Source organism: Salvelinus alpinus, chromosome 2 (genome assembly GCF_045679555.1).
Source record: "Salvelinus alpinus chromosome 2, SLU_Salpinus.1, whole genome shotgun sequence".
In the NCBI taxonomy this organism is placed as follows: domain Eukaryota; kingdom Metazoa; phylum Chordata; class Actinopteri; order Salmoniformes; family Salmonidae; genus Salvelinus; species Salvelinus alpinus.
This window is the reverse complement of record NC_092087.1, coordinates 95,161,275-95,184,083: the sequence shown is the minus strand read 5'-3', so window position 1 is coordinate 95,184,083 and position 22,809 is coordinate 95,161,275. Positions and strand designations below refer to the sequence as shown.

General features: G+C 40.9%; 1 protein-coding gene across 3 annotated transcripts in view; it reads left to right on the top strand.

The window, feature by feature from the left end:
• Positions 1-15,509, top strand: part of LOC139545471 (protein NLRC3-like) — a 75,509-nt gene extending 60,000 nt beyond the window's left edge. For 2 of the 3 annotated variants that reach the window (XM_071353266.1, XM_071353276.1), the window contains 10 exons: positions 1,499-2,244; positions 4,468-4,561; positions 4,714-4,946; positions 5,047-5,105; positions 5,213-5,427; positions 10,988-11,238; positions 11,544-11,669; positions 11,809-11,950; positions 14,370-14,396; positions 14,778-15,509. In XM_071353266.1, coding sequence (XP_071209367.1) covers positions 1,499-2,244; positions 4,468-4,561; positions 4,714-4,946; positions 5,047-5,105; positions 5,213-5,427; positions 10,988-11,238; positions 11,544-11,669; positions 11,809-11,950; positions 14,370-14,396; positions 14,778-15,055 — 2,171 coding nt within the window. In that variant the 3' untranslated portion in view covers positions 15,056-15,509. The remainder of the gene's footprint in view (positions 1-1,498; positions 2,245-4,467; positions 4,562-4,713; positions 4,947-5,046; positions 5,106-5,212; positions 5,428-10,987; positions 11,239-11,543; positions 11,670-11,808; positions 11,951-14,369; positions 14,397-14,777) is intronic. The other variant, XM_071353286.1, reaches the window with a different exon arrangement.
• The last annotated feature ends 7,300 nt before the right edge of the window (positions 15,510-22,809 follow it).

The following is a 22,809-nucleotide window of genomic DNA, read 5'->3' as shown; positions in this document are numbered from 1 at the left end:
GACTACTGCCCAGCTGTGTGGTCATGTCCTACAGGCCCTAGTTTAGTTGCACCTGGACTACTGCCCAGCTGTGTGGTCATGTCCTACAGGCCCTAGTTTAGTCGCACCTGGACTACTGCCCAGCTGTGTGGTCATGTCCTACAGGCCCTAGTTTAGTCGCACCTGGACTACTGCCCAGCTGTGTGGTCATGTCCTACAGGCCCTAGTTTAGTTGCACCTGGACTACTGCCCAGCTGTGTGGTCATGTCCTACCGGCCCTAGTTTGGTTGCACCTGGACTACTGCCCAGCTGTGTGGTCATGTCCTACAGGCCCTAGTTTAGTTGCACCTGGACTACTGCCCAGCTGTGTGGTCATGTCCTACAGGCCCTAGTTTAGTTGCACCTGGACTACTGCCCAGCTGTGTGGTCATGTGCGGCAGAGAAGGACATAGGTCAATTGCAGTTGGTCCAGAACAAAGCAGCACATATCACACTTTGATGCACACGGAGAGAACGTGTCAGTAACTTGCATGTCAGTCTCTCCTGGCTCAAAGAGGAGGATGGATTGACTGCATCACTATGGGTCGTTGTGAGAGGTGTTGACGTGTTGAAGGTACCCAACTGTCTGTTCAAGCAGTTGGCCCACAGATCAGACACTCATCAGTACAACACTAGACATGTAACCAGAGGTCTCTTCACAGTTCCAGGTCCAGAACAGAGGCTGGGAAACACACAGTATTAAATAGAGCCATGACTACATGGAACTCTTTGCCACCCTTTAAACAAAAGAACACCTTACTGCACAAAGGGGACTGTGAAGAGACACAGCCATTTTATATATCTTGTATTGTAATTTGCACTGTGCTAAGTATTAGACCTAGATATTGTGTGTATGTACTGATATGTAGGCTATGCTTGACGTTTTAAATGTGTGTAGTTCAGTCCTTGACTAATAATGTCCTGTACTATGTATTATGTCATGTTTCATTTGGATCTCAGGAAGAGTAGCTGGTGCTTTTACAGCGGCTAATGGGGATCCTGATTAAATACCAAAATACCTAAAAAACTGTTGCAAAGATAATGTTAGAAAACCAGAGATTCTCTGCACAGCCACAGGCGGTGAGCTGAACTTGGTAGTTAATTAACACTGCAAGCCTGTGGTAGCTGTGATGTCATCAGTCATCCTTAAAAGGGACAATAGGATTATTTTTGATTCCCAATAAGAAAAAAGTAGTCCAATAGGATTCTGATAAAGGTGTCCAAAATCCTATAGTATTGTGAGAATCCAATAGGATTCTATAGGAAAAGTCACTATTCCTAAAGGATATTTTGACTAGGGCTTTCACTGTCCATTCAATAACATCTGAAAATACTCCTTAAAAAACACAATGTGTGAAAGAATTTAGAGAAAGTTTACAAAACATATATTAGTATTGAGACATTAGATATAATTTGTTTTCAGCACAAACACTGGTCTAATCCAGCCAACTCTCTCCTAAACCTCTCCTCCTGTCTGCAGATGCCTGTGATCTCACACTGGACCCAAACACAGCACACAGAAACCTCTCTCTGTCTGAGGGGAACAGAAGGGTGGAGAGGGTTAAAGAGGAGCAGCCGTATCCTGATCACCCAGAGAGATTTGATTTGGTTCCCCAGGTGCTGTGTAGAGAGGGTCTGACTGGGCGCTGTTACTGGGAGGTCGAGTGGAGCGGGCTGGCTGACATAGGAGTGACATATAAAGGCAACAGCAGAAAAGGAGACGGTTCTTTCTGTGACTTTGGATACAATAACAAGTCCTGGCGTCTGGCCTGCCGTGGGAATCATTACATTGCTCTCCACAATAATGAATATACTACTATACCTGCACCACACCTCATCAACCCTCCTCAACCCCAGGGAGACCTGTCCTCCTCCCCTTCACACCTCATCAACCCTCCTCAACCCCAGGGAGACCTGTCCTCCTCCGCTCCACACCTCATCAACCCTCCTCAACCCCAGGGAGACATGTTCTCCTCCACTCCACACCTCATCAACCCTCCTCAACCCCAGGGAGACCTGTCCTCCTCCCCTCCACGCCCCAGATTAGGAGTGTTTCTGGACTGGCCGACCGGCACTCTGTCGTTCTACAAGGTCTACTGTGGCTTGATGACCCACCTGTACACATTCCAGACCATATTCACAGAGCCCCTCTATCCCACGTTTGGGCTTCAGCATCCTCACACCTCTGTGTCCCTCGGGTTTGCCAGCAATCCTGTATCATCTGAGGTAGACAACTTTTAACATATTATTATAGATATTCTCCTCACTGTATTTTCTGTTATGAATTTAAATTGAAGAAGCTATTGATTTTCAGAGGGAGATTTAGCCAAATAATCGTTAATTAATTAATTCAGAGTTGATAAAGGCTGTGTTCGAGCTCATTAAATCTGTTTTGTATTGTTGGTAAATTGTGACTTATGTCGTGGAAAATCGTCTCAGAAATATAACACTCGTAAGAACTTGTGAAATCAAATAGACTTTTTAATACAATGTATCACAAGCCGGAACGATCCGCGGATCCCACACCTTCCCAGAGCACTGGTTCGCTCTTTATACACATCCACACACATGAGATCATTACATACATTAATTAAATTACTTCTCCTATGGTCATCTGCCACCATTATCCTTCATTTCAGGCTTCTTGCTTGTCTACGCCCAATAACGCCTGTATCCGCTCTTGATTAGATTATAATGGGGGCAGGACCCCCTTGTCCCCTAAAATTAATATATGTCTATCTTGCCCTAAGCACTTATGGCCTTTACCCTAAGCACTTTATTGCCGTTCCTGTCAATTTTATCTTCATAATGGTGTCCTGCTTTTTCCATACATGCACATTAAAGCACGTATGACTTTGGCCATCTGCTAATCTTTGGTTTCCTGTATTTACCAGAATGGCAAATGCACTCACGTCTGCCTTCTTCTCCTATTTTCTAATGTACACCTGTCTATTGTTTAATAGTGTGATATCTACCTACATATGTATCAATTACTCCTACACTTACTGATCTACAAACAATAATAGTTTGTAGATGAAACTAGTTATCAGTGATTTGAAGATCAGTCAGTCGGCAGTCGATGATGCTGTCAAACTATATTAAGCAATGAAGTAAAACAAACTGACTTCAGGCTTTGACTGATTTGATGTTCCACCCTGACGTATTGGTCTATCATCCAATGAGATATGAGCAAAGGCGGGCTTATAATAGATGACTGTACCAAGTATGTACAGGGGCGCCAGCCTAGTGGTTAGAGCGTTGGGCCAGTAACCGAAAGGTTGCTAGATCGAATCCCCGAGCTGACAAGGTAAACATCTGTCGTTCTGCCCCTGAACAAGGCAGTTAACCCACTGTTCCTAGGCCGTCATTGTAAATAAGAATTTGTTCTTAACTGACTTGCCTAGATAATTAAAGATAAAATGTGAAGTATATTATATCCCTTTATCATGAGAGTCATAAATGAGCTGGGCAGCTATTCCTTTTCATTAGAGGGAGAGCATTTCCACTTGATGAATGAAATACATCTTTTACTCTGTTTGAATACATTCAAATTCAGTTGTAACATCTTTTGTCTTATGATCTTTTAATCAGAGACCAGGATTGGTTCGTGGAAAGTTGTAAAATGGCTCTCTATTTGCCCTTTGCGTGTAAACTAGACACCAATACAAGACTACCACTGAAGAACACCATTGGCATTGTTCTCAGCTAATTTGCATGCCGCTGTCAGTCACTGAATAGTTTGCCTCTGCGGGGTCGTCAACAACCAGAGGTCTGGTTTTCAGAGGAAATGGAAGAGAGAGCCTGTGACAAGGGAGAGACTTTTATTCTTGTCAAGACCAGAATGTGGGTTATCTAGTTTCAGGCATTAATTTTACCTCTGCTATGTCAGGTTACTGAATAGTAATGAGGAAAGTGAGAAGGGAGGAGCCAACTGTCAAATCCTGGAGAATTTGGGGATGGAGACTATTCAGTTAATCAAATATATTTATGATTTCTGCACGTCTAAATTGTGTGGAGAAATAATGTTATTCATAATAATTATCATAATAATACTTCCAGAACCACCATGAGGACACTTTAATGATTACCATGTAGCACAGGAGGTTGGTGGCACCTTTATTGGGGAGGACAGGCTTGTGGTAATGGCTGGAGTGGAATTAGTGGAATGGTATCAAATACATCAAACACATGTTTTCCAGGTGTTTGTTGCCATTCCATTTGCTCCCTTTTGGCCATTATTATGAGCCGTCCTCCCCTCAGCAGCCCCCACTGCCGTGTACTGTATATAATACATTTCTGTATAGAATCTTGATTAAATATGATACACAACATGTATTAACTTTTATTTACAAGATAAAACATTTTTGCTTCATTGAATTAATGTTTAACTTTGTTTGAATGTATTCATGAAAATGGTGTTCAGACTCCGAGTTCTGTGTCTATGTTCAGGCCACCCGCTGTCCAGATGAGATCCTGAAAATGGCAGAAATATGCAGAGAAGAAGGAAAAGATGATGATGAAGTAAAATACAACAGAGAAGCGTGTATGTAGTCAGTCCAAAGGGTTGTGATTTTGTCTCCTGAAGTATCACCAGCTTTATAACTTTTAATGTTATGATATGCTCCTCCACTGCCTGAAGAAGATTCAGAATGAGGGTCACACTGACAATGACATACTTACACTTTCTCTGTGCAGATTCTCCTCTCCTGGAATACAGTGATCCAACCTTGCCAAAACAGAAAGGATCATCCATTCCCTTGCCACGTTCTCACAGTTGGCCTTTTTCTAGTGAGGGGACAAAGGAAGAGGAGAGCGAGGACAGTGTCCGAGGACTTCTGTCTGACAGCTTACCTGATGCCATGGAGAATTTAAACTTTACAGAGATTAGAAGAGTCAACCAGGGCCTGTGTACTACTGACCCTCCCACGGTAAGACCTTTGCTGTAAAGAAAGCAAGAAAGACCTGTTTATATGTTTAAATGCAACTACTGTTCAAACTATAACACATTTTATTTTCTATGCATTGTAGACGGTTCCCAATCACTTTGAACCTGAAATCTATAGTCATGAGGGCAAGGGAGCATACCGGTAATGTTTTTTCCTCAATAATAGTTTCTAAGGACAATGCCTCATTTAAAAAAATCAAATACAGGGAATGTAATTAAAATGTCATTCTTCACCATTGTTTCCTCTAGGTTCCAGTGCCCCAGTGCAGGTCTGTTCCAGTGCAGTATAACAGGCCTGGTGTTCAGGATGGAGGGAGAGGGAGAGGTGCTCTATAGGACAGTCCACTGGGACAGGAGGCTTCTATCCCAGAGTGGCAAGAGACCTGCAGGACCCCTGTTCAACATCGACTGCCCTCAGAAGTCTGTCTGTCAACTACACCTCCCACACTGTCAGATTCATTCTTGTGAGTATTCATTTCAAGCAATGTTCATTAATGAAAGATGTTGTAGCTCAGACACACAGGTAGAATTGTCAAACGTTGGCCTGCCAACAGCACTTAGCACCTACGAACAGTCAATATCTTTTGTGTTCACATAGCAAAGACCTTGAAGTTGTTAGCCACTCGGCGTTAAAATACTCCAAACCAGGTGGCAGTAGCATTGTTTGGCAATGCATGTTGGTGTGTGTTGCTTAGTTTATGGTCTAGATTAGCCTCTGCCTTTTGTAGGACCACGGATCAATTCCCCCCTTTTTATATATATATATATACTGTAGTTGAAGTCGGAAGTTTACATACACCTTAGCCAAAAACTTTTAAACTCAGTTTCACAATTCCTGACATTAATCCTAGAAAAAATTCACTGTCAGTTAGGATCACCACTTTATTTTAAGAATGTGAAATAATAGTAGAGAGAATGATTTATTTCAGCAGGATTGAGGTCAGGGCTTTGTGATGGCCACTCCAATACCTTGACTTTGTTGTCCTTAAGCCATTTTGCCACAACTTTGGAAGTATGCTTGGGGTCATTGTCCATTTGGAGGACCCATTTGTAACCAAACTTTCACTTCCTGACTGATGTCTTAAGATGTTGCTTCAATATATCCACATAATTTTCCTCCTGATGATGCCATCTATTTTGGGAAGTGCACCAGTCCTTCCTGCAGCTGTCCCTCCTGCAGCAAAGCACCCCCACAACATGATGCTGCCACCCTCGTGCTTCACGGTTGGGATGGTGTTCTTCGGCTTGCAAGCCTCCCCCTTTTTCCTCCAAACATAGCGATGGGCATTATGGCCAAACAGTTCTATTTTTGTTTCATCAGACCAGAGGACAAAAAGTACGATCTTTGTCCACATGTGCAGTTGCAAACTGTAGTCTGGCTTTTTTATGGCAGTTTTGGAACAGTGGCTTCTTCCTTGCTGAGCGACCTTTCAGGTTATGTAGATATAGGACTTGTTTTACTGTGGATGGCCTGAAGATAGAAGCTGTTTTTCAGTCTCTCGGTCCCAGCTTTGATGCACCTGTACTGACCTCACCTTCTGGACGATAGCGGAGTGAACAGGCCGTGGCTCGGGTGGCTGAGGTCCTTGATGATCTTCTTGGCCTTCCTTTGACACCGGGGGCTGTAGATGTCCTGGAGGGCAGGCAGTGTGCCTTGTCTGTGATGTGCATACGTTGTCAGTAATGTTATCATTGTGGAACTTAAAGCTTTTCACCCTCTCCACTGCGGCCCAGTCGATGTGGGCGTGCTCCCTTTGCTGTCTCCTGAAGTCCACGATCAGCTCCTTAATTTTGTTGATGTTGAGGGAGAGGTTATTTTCCTGGCACCACTCCGCCTGGACCCTCACCTCCCAGGGCCACAAGCTTAGTTATGGTGTTGAAGGCTAAGGTGAACAGCACTCTTATAAAGGTATTCCTCTTGTCCAGATGGGATAGGACAGTGTGTATTTTGATGGCGATTGCGTCAACTGTGAATCTGTTGGGGTGTTATGCAATTTGTAGTGGGTCAAGGGTGTCAAACTCATTCCACAGAGTGTCTGCAGGTTTTTTTCCTTTCAATTAAGACCTAGACAACCAGGTGAGGGAGAGTTCCTTACTAATTAGTGACCTTTATTCATCAATCAAGTACAAGGGAGGAGCAAAAACCTGCAGACACCCTCTGTGGAATGAGTTTGACACGTGGTCTAGGGTGTCGGGTAAGGTGGAGGTGATATGATCCTTAACTAGCCTCTCAAAGAACTTCTATCGCGCTATGGGGCATTTAGTTCCGTTACCTTTGCTTTCTTGGGTACAGGAACAATGGTGGACATCTTGAATCTTATGCTGCTGCTACTCTCTGTTTATCTATGCATAGTCACTTTACCTCTACCTACATGTACATATTACCTCAATTACCTTGACTAACCGGTGCCCCCGCACCTTGACTCTGTACCGGTACCCCCTGTATATAGCCTCCACATTGACTCTGTACCAGTACCCCCTGTATATAGCCTCCACATTGACTCTGTACCGGTACCCCCTGTATATAGCCTCCACATTGACTCTGTACCGGTACCCCCTGTATATAGCCTCCACATTGACTCTGTACTGGTACCCCCTGTATATAGCCTCCACATTGACTCTGTACCAGTACCCCCTGTATATAGCCTCCACATTGACTCTGTACCGGTACCCCCTGTATATAGCCTCCACATTGACTCTGTACCGGTACCCCCTGTATATAACCTCCACATTGACTCTGTACTGGTACCCCCTGTATATAGCCTCCACATTGACTCTGTACCGGTACCCTCTGTATATAACCTCCACATTGACTCTGTACCGATACCTCCTGTATTTAGCCTCGCTATTGTTATTTTACTGCTGCTCTTTAATTATTTATTTATTTTTACAATTTTGACTTATCTTTTTTTGACTTAACACTTATGTTTCTTAATCCAGCCACCGTGTCAGATTTCAAAAAGGCTTTATGGCGAAAGAAAACCATGCGATAATCTGAGGACAGCACCCAGCATACCAACACATGAAAATCAGAATTCAACCCATAGGCGTGACACAAAAGTCAGAAATAATGATTTAATTCATGCCTTACCTTTGAAGAAATCCTTCTGTTGGCACTCCAATATGTCCCATAAACATTACACATGGTCCTTTAGTTCGATTATTTCCATCGTTATATCTCCAAAATGTCCATTTATTTGTCGCGTTTGATTAAAAAAAACACTGGTTCCAACTAGCGCAACATGACTGCAAAATATCTTATAAGTTACCTGTAATCTTGATCCAAACAACTTTCCTAATAAAACATTAGGATTTTTAAATGTAAATAATTGATCAAATTTAAGATGGACTATACCGTGTTCAATAGAGGATAAAATGAAAGTGGAGCGAGAAAAAAAAAAAAAATCCCTGGATGGATTGTGCTCAGGGTTTTGCCAGCCAAATCAGTTCTGTTATACTCACAGACATTATTCAAACAGTTTTAGAAACTTTAGAGTGTTTAGTGTTTCCTATCCAAATCTACCAATTATATGCATATCCTAGCTTCTGGGCCTGAGTAGCAGGCAGTTTACATTGGGCACATTTTCATCCGGACGTGAAAATAGTGCCCCCAATCCTAAATAAGTTTTAAACTGCATTGTAGGTTAAGGGCTTGTAAGTAAGCATTTCACTGTAAGGTCCTACACCTGTTTCCTACACCTATTTGGCGCATGTGATAAATACAATTTGATTTGACAACAGACTGTGATAGGGAGGGATTTTAATACGTCCATCAAATCAAATCAAGTTTATTTTATATAGCCCTTCGTACATCAGCTAATATCTCGAAGTGCTGTACAGAAACCCAGCCTAAAACCCCAAACAGCAAGCAATGCAGGTGTAGAAGCACGGTGGCTAGGAAAAACTCCCTAGAAAGGCCAAAACCTAGGAAGAAACCTAGAGAGGAACCAGGCTATGAGGGGTGGCCAGTCCTCTTCTGGCTGTGCCGGGTGGAGATTATAACAGAACATGGCCAAGATGTTCAAAATGTTCATAAATGACAAGCATGGTCAAATAATAATCAGGAATAAATGTCAGCTGGTCTACTGACATTTTGCCTGTTTCATTGCCTTACGGAGGGCGTAGCTGGACTGTTTGTACTCGTCCACGTTCCCAGGCACCTTGCCTTGGTTAAATGCTGTGTTTTGCGCTTTTAATTTCACCTTTATTTAACCAGGTAGACTAGTTGAGAACAAGTTCTCATTTACAACTGCGACCTGGCCAAGATCAAGCACAGAAGTTCGACACATACAACAACACAGAGTTGCACATGGAGTAAATAAACATACAGTCAATAATACAGTAGAAAAAAGAAAAAAAGAAAAAGTCTATGTAGAGTGTGTGCAAATGAGGTAAGATAAGGGAGGTAAAGGCAATAAACAGGGCCTGGTGGTGAAGTAATTACAATATAGCAGTTAAACACTGGAATGGTAGATGTGCAGAAGATGAATGTGCAAGTAGAGATACTGGGGTGCAAAGGAGCAAGATGAATAAATAAATACAGTATGGGGATGAGGTAGTTGGATGGGCTGTATACAGATGGGCTATGTACTGTAAGGTTTACACCTGTTGTATTCGGCGCATGTGACAACAGACTGGGATAGGGAGGGATTTGAATATGTCCGTCAACACTCCAGCCAGCTGGTCTGCACATGCTCTGAGTTATGCTGCTATCTATCCACAGTTCTGCCATCTGTCCAAATTCTGATCGCCACAGTGGGAACAACATATTCTATGCACTTCTTGATAAACTCAGTCACCAAGCAGTGTATATGTCAATGTTATTCATATCCCTGTTACATTCCCCAGCAAGAAAACCCAAATAATGTCGCTCAAACAGAAGGGGGAACTAACAAAGAGTCACTGACAACAACCAAAACAAAACAGCTGGGGTTCTAGGAGGGGTTCTGAAAGACACTCATGGGGGTGTCCACTGAAAGTTGACTGACAACAACAACTGGAACCTAAAAGACACCCACCATTAGCACCCACTAAATTTGCCCAAGAAGAGGCGAACAAAAGAAAAACCCACATCAAACTTAAAGACACGAAGCAAACCAAAAAGTGGATTAAAATGAAAACAGGAAAGAGCAGATAAAAGATTGTTTTTCTAGAAATGAAAATAGGCATCGCCAACTAAATGTGTTAACCCTCCACATATCTCAACACAACTAGAGCACTGGGCCAGCCATTCTTAAATAGCACCTGGGCCAACACAGGGGAAACCCCTTCACACTAACGAGATGGCAACCAGCACAGGTGTAACACATACTGACTAACAAGGTGACACAAATCGGTGCGCCCTATGTGCTAACGTGCTAAAAGTCCAACCTCAAAACCTAAATGGAAAAACCAAAACCTAAAACAATCTTGAAGCATAGATTCCGATTGGTCAGACCAACGTTGAACAATCCTTACTACGTGTTTAAGTTTCTGCCTATAGGAAGGGAGGAGCAGAATGGAGGCGTGATCTTATTTGCCGTAGGGGGAGCCGGGGAAGGCCCTGACACTGACAGTCACTCAATTAGCGCATGTAAGCTAAAATCTTTTTGATTTGTAAGTTAGTCTAGCCAGCTATCTAAACTTGATCGAATTACTGACCGTGGCGCCCCCATTGATTTTGTTAGTCACTCTCACTCAAACTGCAAACATTTCTCTCCACCCCATGGACAAATGTGTAGAATTGCAGCAAACTTGCTTTAAAACTACAACATTTTCTCTACGCCCCATTGCAAATTGTGTAGAATTGCAAATTAACTCTACAGCTTCTACCGGGTCGGCACGCTGAAGCTACTGGTTTTGTTCTAGCGAGAGAAGGAACGGCCTCCCACTGTGATAAGTACCTATCGGCAGTAAGATTCTCTGTGTGTTTCATGCTTTAGACTTCCCTAAACAAGATTATTTTGATCATTTGTTCCAATACCTTGTTTGTTATTGTAGTAGTAACCTATATCAGAGAAAGCTCAGAATGTTATCTTTCTTCAGGTGGTGGATGTGACTTCCTGTCTGTAGCCCATGTGACTGATGATGACATCATTGAGTTTCTCCCTCCCCATGAGATAACAGACACACATGTCATAATAAGCATCACTGGATTCTCTGCTTATGGTGATGTCACAGATGAGGATGCTCCCATCTCCCCAATACTTGCACATGTGTTGTTATTCTACCAACCACTTGGCAAGAGGTCCATCCTGAATGTGTTGTTGCTTCCCAGTAATGTTGTGAGAAAAGAGGTGAGCTGGAACCCTACAACCCTAAAAAAACACTTCTATCTGACTGGAATTCAATCAAATACACAATGGGGAATGTAATGCTGTTTTAGCATAACGGCAAAAAAAATGAGGAGAGTTGCAGCAACATGTTTGACTGAAATACATATTTTCACTTATTTAGTAGTTTGTTCCATTATTTATCCATTATTTATTCTTGAGTTTCAGATATTGTTTTAACTTACATTCCCTGCAATCATTTAAATAATCAAGTGCATTTTTATTCCTATTGACGCACAATTTAACTGTATATTTTTGGTCCTTTTAAGGTGCGGGAGTTGATTGAAAGGGATGGAATAAGAGAAATTCTAACAACTTCTCTGTGTACACTTACCCCAAAGCAAGAATACACCCTCTCCACTAACCCTGCAGATGCACATCCAATACAACCAAACGTAAATCTGAGATATGTTTGAATAATACATTTGTTATTACTATGTAATGCATAATTTCTTTCTAACTTATCATTTCACTGACTCGCAATGTCTCTATTTCAGAAATCAGTTTGTGAAATGTCCCTTTTTTTTGTTCCAGCCAGCAAAATTTGTGGATTCCTATGAAAACTACGTCCCCACATTTCAGTTGTTTATTAAACCTGTTGTTGAAGAAGTGAATCTTCTTCTGGAAGAAAATAAAGCTGATAAACTCGTATGGAACGGACTTATCTGGCTTCCAGGTAACAGAAATTCTAAACTCAAATTCAATCAAATGAACTTGGATGGACCATGTGGACCCACCACATAACTAACACAAGATAGTTAATCAGTGTTGTTTACAGGGGGAGCAAATTACGCATAGTGGGAAGAACAAGTAAGGAGGTGGGCAGAGCCGAGCCGAGCTAGCGAGATCCTTTTGGCGCATTGTAGCATGTATTTGCACATTTCCGTCAGGGACCACCATCTCTGTTAAGTGTGTGTTTGTGCACAAACTCAATTCAACCTTGAACTCCTTCAAAAACATTTATTTTACTTTGTCAATTAGTCAAATATATAAAACGTAATGCACTGTGTTTGTAACAGATTTTCGTTTTGGGGACAATAAACATTTATTGAGATCAGATATTTAAACAATGAGAAAATGTGCAGAATATCAGGCCAGTTTCACCTTGATCCACCGTCTCCCACTACCTACGACTGGACTTCCTCTCTCACTACCATATTTGGTGGTGAGAACATTCTAAACGGATGCTTCAGCTTCATATCCCCTGTGACATGTCTGGGTTTCCCCTTCTGTCTGTATTCCCACAATATTTCATTAGGTTGTGGGAGCATTGTGTGGACATGACAAGATATGTTACCAAAACACAAAAACTGTCCAGTTAAAAACATTTGCCTGATTTTGCAAGAACGTTCCCAGAACATATTTTTTTTACGTTCTTTAAAAATTCATAAAACATTTCTTTAGGTTCTGGGAACATATGACGCTTCCCAAAACACTAAATCTGTCCAACAACTCTGATCCGAATGTGCAAACCGGTGGCGGTCGGTTCCGTTTAAGATGAGGGAGAGCGAAACGTTTTGCAACAGAAACAGCAGAATGATCACCGGCCACACAGTTCACTTTCATAGCAGCCATACAAACAGCATCATTGCATCTATGCGCTCTCCTCCTTTCACATTTTCCCTTCGCTTGTGGACTTCAGTAAACAACATCAGCTGAAAAACAGCAAAAAAAAAAAAAAAAAACTCTCCAACTAAAGCCAAACCTTCATACCATAACCGCTACACACAGCCTACATCATTGTCACCATATTAGCTAACATCATAGTCAACATATTAGCTACTATAACTAAAGCGTTGGTAAACCCACAATCCAATCCATGTGTTCAATCATGCAATGCAGTGTACAGGAATCAGTTTAGCAGTTACACCGGTGGGCCCTTGCAAGAGTTAAAGTGTTGGATAGCCTTAGCTAGCTAGCTAACATAAATAGCATTCCTCTCTGTTTGAGTTAAGTTCAACTATTTCCTTTCTTTCTCTGAGTCAACTACTCACCACAATTTATGCACTGCAGTACTAGATGCATTCTCTGATCCTTTGCTTGGATGAACAACATGTCAGTTCATGCTGCAAGAGCTCTGATAGGTTGGAGGACGTCCTCCGGAAGTCGTCAGAATTACTGTGTAAGTCTATGGAAGGGGGTGAGAACCATGAGACTCCTAGGTTTTGTCTTGAAGTCAATGTACCCAGAGGAGGACAGAAGCTAGCTGTAAGGATGATCCACACTTCTTTGAAAAATATTTATAGCAATCTATCAAGCTCACAAGCAACATACGATCGATCCTATTATTATGGTGGGAGATTATAACACGGTTTTAAGTACTTCAATGCACCGTAAAGGAAATCACACTACAAACTATCACCCTCATGCACTTAAGGAGATCACAACTATCATGGACACATTAGAACTAGTGGATATATGGATGCTTAAATACCCTTACTTAGTGAGATGTACATGGAGGAGGCTTAATCAAGCTAGTCGTCTTGATTACTTCCTTGTATCCTTTGCGCTGGCACCAAAAGTAAAAACACATTTGATTGGGAGCAGAATGCAGTCGGACCATAAAATAATTGGCATCCGCATTACTCTTACAGAATGTCCACGTGGACAAGAATATTGGAAATGTAATCAAAGCCTCCTGGATGGCAACCTGTTTTGAACTAAGACAAAGGATTTCATAACTGACTTTTTCCGACATAATCGGTACAACAGATCCCCTTATTGTATGGGACACTTTTTAAATTAGGTCATGCAATTCAATACTCATCTTTAAAACAAAAACTATTTTGGTCAAAAGAGTTCATATTAACAAAGGAAATAGAGAAAATTACAGTACAGATGTATAGCACTAAAAATGGTACCATTTGCAAACATTTCTAAAAACCAATTTTTGCTTTGTCATTATGGGGTATTGTTTGTAGATAGATGAGGTAAAAAACTAGAACAAGTCTGTAACATACTTTTTTTTAAAGTCAAGGGATCTGAATACCTTCCAAATGCACTGCGTATATACCCACTTTTTAATGATATTCATGGTCTGTCAAATGACAATTTGTTGAGGAGCATGTGTAATCAAGGTCTCTTTTTACCCACAGTTACACCACCAGGTGGCGCTACAGCAGGTAAATATTATTTCCTGTCTTCCCCAAGAGATTTAATTATGTTAGAGGAGAGTTCCCTAATATCATATTTTTACAGTTAACACAGTAATGTAGCTTTTTAGAATCCTAAAGATAGAAAGAAAACAGGTACTTAATGCTGAGTGAGTGTTGCACCTTTTTCCTTTTCAATTATGAAATAGTTGGTCGGTTGCACCTCGACTCCTGTGGTTAATCGCCATCCACTTCTTTCCTAATTCAATTACAATTATTAAAGGTAGACTCAGCAAGATGGCATCATTACACACAACAGGGAACTTGTTGTTTACATACATCAACAAAAAGCAGAATTCTGATCCGTCAGGACTGTTTAGTTATGTTTCATATTATTATTTCTGTTTCCAGGGACAAAAAATGTTCATTTTCTGCTGCTTGACATTCTGGAAGAGCTGGGCCGAGGCGACCTGAAGAGATTTCAGTGGTACCTGATTAAGGGTGTTGATGAATTTCCTTCCATCTCAGAGGGCCAGCTGGAGGATGCTGATAGGCTGGTCACAGTGGATAGGATGGTACAGAGCTACTGTGATGAGGGAGCTGTGAAGATCACACTGGAGGTCCTGAGGAAGATGGGCCGGAACAACCTGGCTGAGGAGTTAAAGGGGAAGTTGACAAAACAGGTCTGAATGCCATAATCTATCTGCAATATTAAAGCTGATCTACCCCCCCAAAAAAATGGGCAGCCTCAACATCACTTGATGAGTGAACAGTTAACTTTGGGGTTGTGTGCCAAAGAGTGAAAAGAATTAAGAGCTTTTAAAATGCAAATAATGTACTGTTTACAAAAGACCTCACTGTGACATGTGGTTGACCTCTACAGGATCGGTGTCCCCCCCCCCCCCCCCCCCGCAGGACGGTTGCGCTAACGTAGGCTAATGTGATTAGCATTAGGTTGTAAGTAACAAGTACATTTCCCAGGATATAGACATATCTAATATTGGCAGAAAACTTTAATTCTTGTTAATCTAACTGCACTGTCCAATTTACAGTAGCTATTACAGTGAAAGAATACCATGCTAATGTTTGAGGAGAGTGCACAGTTATGAACTTGCAAATGTATTAATAAACCAATTAGGCACATTTGGGCAGTCTTGATACAACATTTTTAACAGAAATTCAATGGTTCATTGGATCAATCTAAAACTTTACACATACACTGCTGCCATCTAGTGGCCAAAATCTAAATTGCGCCTGGGCTGGAATAATAGATTATGGCTTTTCTCTTGCATTTCAAAGATGATGGTACAAAAATACGCATATTTTTTTTCTTTGTATTATCTTTTACCAGGTCTAATGTGTTATATTCTCCTACATTAATTCAATATTTCCAGAACTTCAAAGTGTTTCCTTTCAAATGGTATCAAGAATATGCATATCCTTGCTTCAGGTCCTGAGCAACAGGCAGTTAGATTTGGGTATGTCATTTTAGGTGAAAATTGAAAAAAAGATCCTTAAGATGTGTCAATGTGTGAAATGCCTACTTTGAAAGTTTTCTGGAAGCTGCGCTGTGCCATTTTCCCTACATTTCCACCCCCATGTCGGCCAACCTCTAGCAATTTGAGTTCCAGACAATGAGATTCAGCTAGCAATAATCAAACACAGCAGAAAGAGAGAGAGAGCAATGAAGTGGGGCACATATCTGCACATATGTGAGGTATTATGACATTTTTGGGGACCACTTTTGGCCCTGGGGCCTACTTTCAGAACTACTGGCTGAAAAGTATACAAAAGTACCGGAGAATCCCATGAACTGTCTTGAATGAGCCTCATGTCTCAGGTGGTCACTGCTCAGGGACTGCTTTTTAATGGTCAAATAAGGGACATATGTTTTATATCATTGTATATACAGTTGAAGTCGGAAGTTTACATGCACCCAGGCCAAATACATTTAAACTCAGTTTTTCACAATTCCTGACAATTCCCTGTCTTTGGTCAGTTAGGATCACCACTTACTTTTAAGAATGTGAAATGTCAGAATAATAGTGTAGAGAGAGATTTTTTTCAGCTTTTATTTCTTTCATCACATTCCCAGTGGGTCAGAAGATTACATACACTCAATTAGTATTTGGTAGCATTGCCTTTAAATTGTTTAACTTGGGTCAAACGTTTCGGGTAGCCTTCCACAAGCTTCCCACAATAAGTTGGGTGAATTTTGGCCCATTCCTCCTGACAGAGCTGGTTTAACTGAGTCATTGTCCATTTGGAAGACCCATTTGCGACCAAGCTTTAACTTCCTGACTGATGTCTTGAGATGTTGCTTCAATATACCCACATAATTTTCCTCCCTCATGATGCCATCTATTTTGGGAAGTGCACCAGTCCTTCCTGCAGCAGTCCTTCCTGCACCTCCACAACATGATGCTGCCACCCTCGTGCTTCACGGTTGGAATGGTGTTCTTCGGCTTGCAATCATCCCCCTTTTTCCTCCAAACATAATGATGGTCATTATGGCCAAACAGTTCTATTTTTGTTTCATCAGGCCAGAGGACATTTCTCCAAAAAGTATGATCTTTGTCCCCATGTTCAGTTGCAAACCGTAGTCTGGCTTTTTTATGGTGGTTTTGGAGCAGTGGCTTCTTCCCTGCTGAGCGGCCTTTCAGGTTATGTTGATATAGGACTCATTTTACTGTGGATATAGATACTTTTGTACCTGTTTCCTCCAGCATCTTCACAAGGTCCTTTACTGTTGTTCTGGGATTGATTTGCACTTTTTGCATCAAAGTACGTTCATCTATAGGAGACAGAAAGTGTTTCCTTCCTGAGCGGTATGACAGCTGCGTTTGTACAGATGAACGTGGTACCTTCAGGCGTTTGTAAATTGCTCCCAAGGATGAACCAGACTTGTGAAGGTTTTTTTCTGAAGTCTTGGCTGATTTCTTTTGATTTTCCCATGATGTCAAGCAAAGAGGTACTGAGTTTGAAGGTAAGCCTTGAAATACATCCACAGGTACACCTCCAATTGACTCAAATTATGTCAATTAGCCTATCAGAAGCTTCTAAAGCCATGACATCATTTTCTGGAATTTTCCAAGCTGTTTAAAGGCACAGTCAACTTAGTGTGCTGAAGTGCTGACCTGTTGCACCCTCTACAACCACTCTGATTATTATTATTTGACCCTGCTGGTCATCTATGATCATTTTAACATCTTGGCCATGTTCTGTTAATAATCTCCACACGGCACAGCCAGAAGAGGACTGGGCACCCCTCATAGCCTGGTTCCTCTCTAGGTTTCTTCCTAGGTTCTGGCCTTTCTAGGGAGTTTTTCCTAGCCACTGTGCTTCTACACCTGCTTTGCTTGCTGTTTGGGGTTTTAGGCTGGGTTTCTGTACAGCACTTTGTGACATCAGCTGATGTAAGAAGGGCTTTATAAATACATTTGATTGAATTTGATTGAGTGTATGTGTTACGGCTTTCTTCCTGGGGTGAAGGAGAGGACCAAAGTGCAGCGCGGCTAGTGTTCAACATGTTTAATAAAGAACAAGTGAGACACTACAAACAACATACAAAATAACAAATGTGAAAAAAACGAGACAGACCTATCTGGTGCAGACAAAACACAGAGACAGGAAACAATCACCCACAAAATCCCAACGCCAAACAAGCCTCCTATATATGATTCTCAATCAGGGACAACGATTACCAGCTGCCTCTGATTGAGAACCATATTAGGCTGGACACAGAAACAGACAAACTAGACACACAACATAGAATTCCCACCCAGCTCACGTCCTGACCAACACTAAACAAGCAAAACACATAATAACTCTGGTCAGGACGTTACAGTATGTAAACTTCTGACCCACTGGAGCTCTGATAAAGTGAGTTATAAGTGAAATAATCTGTCTGTAAACAATTGTTGGAAAAATGTATTGTGTCATGCACAAAGTAGATGTCCTAACCGACATGCAAAAACTATAGTTTGTTAACAACAAATACGTGGAGTGGTTGTAAAACGAGTTTTAATGACTCCAATCTAAGTGTATGTAAACTTCCGACTTCAACTGTAGGAGCTGGCAAGTATGAATTTCCCTGTGCCATTTACACCCTGCTGTATCCTGTGCACGTGATGAATAAACCTTTGATTTGATTTATAGTAGGATACACTGCATAAGTATATAAAGGTATTTTTTAAGCGTTTAACATTTTCACATCATTATCCCTACATTAACATATTTATCGAATCGATTCATTCATCAAATCCTTCATTTCATTGAATTAAGAAAAACTGTTATCATGAGATTATTGTGGTCACAGGTCCCAAAGTGCAGTCATCATCAACTCCACCACCATCATCATTATTGAACTGACTTGTTTTTGTCAAAACCTTACTGATGCATTGAGAACAAGCATTTCCAACAGTAAGTATTTATCTAGAAACGATATTCAGTCTTTGGAGAAGAATGTTTAACCTTAGCTTGTGTTCTCTTGCTCGAACGTTCGCAGAGCTGTTTTGACTGGAGTGATGCTTAGAATTCCATTTCGCCTAAATGGCACAACAACAAAAAAAAATATTTTTATTTTACCACTACAATCCGTTCCTCGGACGAAACTGGAAAAAAATAACTTGTGTAGAAAGTAAACACCTCGATGGTGTCAACTGTGCTTATGTCTGCGTAATGAGAAAGTAAACAGCTCGATGGTGTTAACTGTGCTTATGTCTGCGTAATGAGAAAGTAAACACCTCGATGGTGTCAACTGTGCTTATGTCTGCGTAATGAGAAAGTAAACACCTCGATGGTGTCAACTGTGCTTATGTCTGCGTAATGAGAAAGTAAACACCTCGATGGTGTCAACTGTGCTTATGTCTGCGTAATGAGAAAGTAGGTGAAAAAATGAAAACAAGCCCGCTGCCCAGATTTACATAATTACAAAGAGGAGATTCTCATGATTGAAATGGCGTCTGGCTTGGGAAAAAAATCGAAATATACACATTGCGAGATATTTGGCGAAATAGACAGACATGCCTATATTCCCTCTATAGGAAACAACGGGACGACCTCAGAGTTCCAAGATAATTTTTGTTGTTGTTTACATTTGAACTATAAACGACGTGAGCAGGTCTCATTGCCAACAATACCGAAGCTGGCGTTGAACAATGGGCTGGGAATAGAACGTTTGGAAAGCGAGTTGGTGCCACAGTGTTCAATAGAACTAATAAGAGCTGGCAGGGTGAAAAATGCCCTAAAATAAGGCCTGTTTTTTCATGATCACTTCAAAACGACGTCAAGCATCTGGGAAATATGGTCATATTATGAAACTGGGCTCCACGGCGGATGCAATGAACTAGTTTTTATTAAAAACAAACGTTGTTAAAAATGTCATGTGTCCAGCCTACCTGTGATGCAACATTTATTGGTTGCCAACCGCCGTTAAACCACAACGAAGAAGAAGGATGGGCTGGGCTGTTGGAAACACGTAAACTGTAAACGGACCCATCCATGGTAAGAAATATAGTTTAAGGAAGACTGCGTATGCTATTATTTCATGGATAAATATATTATATCTGTACAGTACAGTAGTAGTATCCGTTTCACGTACAGAAACATGTTAGTTCGAGATTGACTTGACCAAGAAACATGATACAATGTCTGGATAAATGTTAATTAATCTTGCTATGAATTCATAACACTGTAATATCATATGAATTCATAGCAAGGTTATAATCTTCATTGTAGTTAACTTTAGTAAGCTTTTGCGACTTAACAAATCGCATAACATTTTTCCATCAAGTCACCAAACATGGCACTTGCGTTCTCACAGTTATGAAGTTGTATCAAAGATACTGGTTTCCCCTCTTGTCTGTTTAGGCTAGTCCCTAGCCTACTTTGATATCAATACGTTTTAGAGCCACACTTGTGTGGATGTATAATTGTTTTAGGCTACAAGTAAAGCCAATAATAACAATACACATACAGTGCATTCTGAAAGTATTCAGACCCCTTGAATTTTCCACATTTTGTTACGTTACAGCCTTATTCTAACAGAAACACACATCATTATAAACGTCACTGGATTCTCTGTTTATGGCATCGTCCCTGAAGAAGATGCTCCCATCTCCCCTATCCAGGGGAGTTATTGTTGTTGTTATTCCACCAACCGTTTGTCCCTGAACAGAGGTCCATCCTGAATGTGTTGTTGCTTCCCAGTAATGTTGTGAGAAAAGAGGTGAGCTGGAACCCTACAACCCTACAAACCCACTTCTATCTGGCTGGAATTCAATCAAACACACAATGGGAAAGGTAATACCAGCATGACGGCTAAACATTTAATCAAACCATCATGGAGAGTAGCAAGGACCAAGTAGCAAGTTTGACTGAATTCCATCTGCTGACCTTTTTGCATTATTCTCAAGCTTTAAGTATTGTTTTACTCACATTCTCTTCAAAGAAATGAAGGAAACACAATTGTTGGTCGTTTCAAGGTGCGGGAGGTGATTGAAAGGGATGGAATTAGAGAAATTCTAACAGTGTTTAAACCAAGTCCATATTTGAGGCTCCATTCAGACGAGACCTGAATCATCATCCTCAAAACTCTGCACTTAGAACCCCCAAACCAAACCCCCTTCCCCTTTTCAATCAAAGTATTACATCAAACCAAACCCCCCTTTTCAATCAAAGTATTTCATCACAAACCAAACCCCCTTTTCAATCAAAGTATTTCATCAAACCAAACCCCCTTTTCAATCAAAGTATTTAATCAAACCAAACCCCCTTTTCAATCAAAGTATTTCATCACAAACCAAACCCCCTTTTCAATCAAAGTATTTCAACACAAACCAAACCCCCTTTTCAATCAAAGTATTTGTGTGACAATGTCTTTACCTATTTTAAGAGCATCTTTTAAAATGTCATTATTTTCTAACAATAGGGACTAGTGGTCTCCTTTTTGTGATTGATCAGGATAAATATGCGCAACTCTCGCTCTTGAGATTGCAAATACTGTATATCCTTTATCCAAACAATTATTTGAAGGTAACTATGAAGTTTTGGCCATATTGGAGTCAGCAGTAGGGGGTAACGGCACCACTGGCCTCCCCACCACCTTGTTTTTGTTGCTTAGCTGCGGAGCGCCGTGCAGCATGGTAAAAATAATTGCAGTTCATATTGTGCTCTTCTATCATGTGTATAATGATGTCTGAGGGGAAAACAGTGTGGTTGTTTATAGTGACTTCTCCGTTGTAATATCTCAAACGGACGTGGCTGTTTCACCATTATGGATTCCAGATCTAATCAGACTGAATGTCAGGGACTCTTTTCACTCTCAGGGAAATAGGTTGTATTTTGTAGTGTATAACAGGGTTGTGGCCAATTTCAGAATTGAATTGAGAATGACTGAAATTCCAATTAAATTAATTTGAATTGAAGTAGTAAACAGGATTCATAATTGCAATTTGAATTTGAATGAAAGAAAATATAATTGAATTCTGTGAAATGAAAGTGTGTCTTCTACTCTTTAGGTGTAGTCTATACAAATGTACAAGTCATAACCTCACTTACTCTCACACACACACACACTGATTCTTCAGTTCTGTCTTCTACTCTTTAGGTGTAGTCTATACAAATGTACAAGTCATAACCTCACTTACTCTCACACACACACACACTGATTCTTCAGTTCTGTCTTCTACTCTCTAGGTGTAGTCTATACAAATGTACAAGTCATAACCTCACTTACTCTCTCACACACACACACTGATTCTTCAGTTCTGTCTTCTACTCTTTAGGTGTAGTCTATACAAATGTACAAGTCATAACCTCACTTACTCTCTCACACACACACACACTGATTCTTCAGTTCTGTCTTCTACTCTTTCGGTGTAGTCTTTACAAATGTACAAGTCATAACCTCACTTACTCTCTCACACACACACACTGATTCTTCAGTTCTGTCTTCTACTCTTTAGGTGTAGTCTATACAAATGTACAAGTCATAACCTCACTTACTCTCTCACACACACACACTGATTCTTCAGTTCTGTCTTCTACTCTTTAGGTGTAGTCTATACAAATGTACAAGTCATAACCTCACTTACTCTCACACACACACACACTGATTCTTCAGTTCTGTCTTCTACTCTTTAGGTGTAGTCTATACAAATGTACAAGTCATAACCTCACTTACTCTCACACACACACACACTGATTCTTCAGTTCTGTCTTCTACTCTCTAGGTGTAGTCTATACAAATGTACAAGTCATAACCTCACTTACTCTCTCACACACACACACTGATTCTTCAGTTCTGTCTTCTACTCTTTAGGTGTAGTCTATACAAATGTACAAGTCATAACCTCACTTACTCTCTCACACACACACACACTGATTCTTCAGTTCTGTCTTCTACTCTTTCGGTGTAGTCTTTACAAATGTACAAGTCATA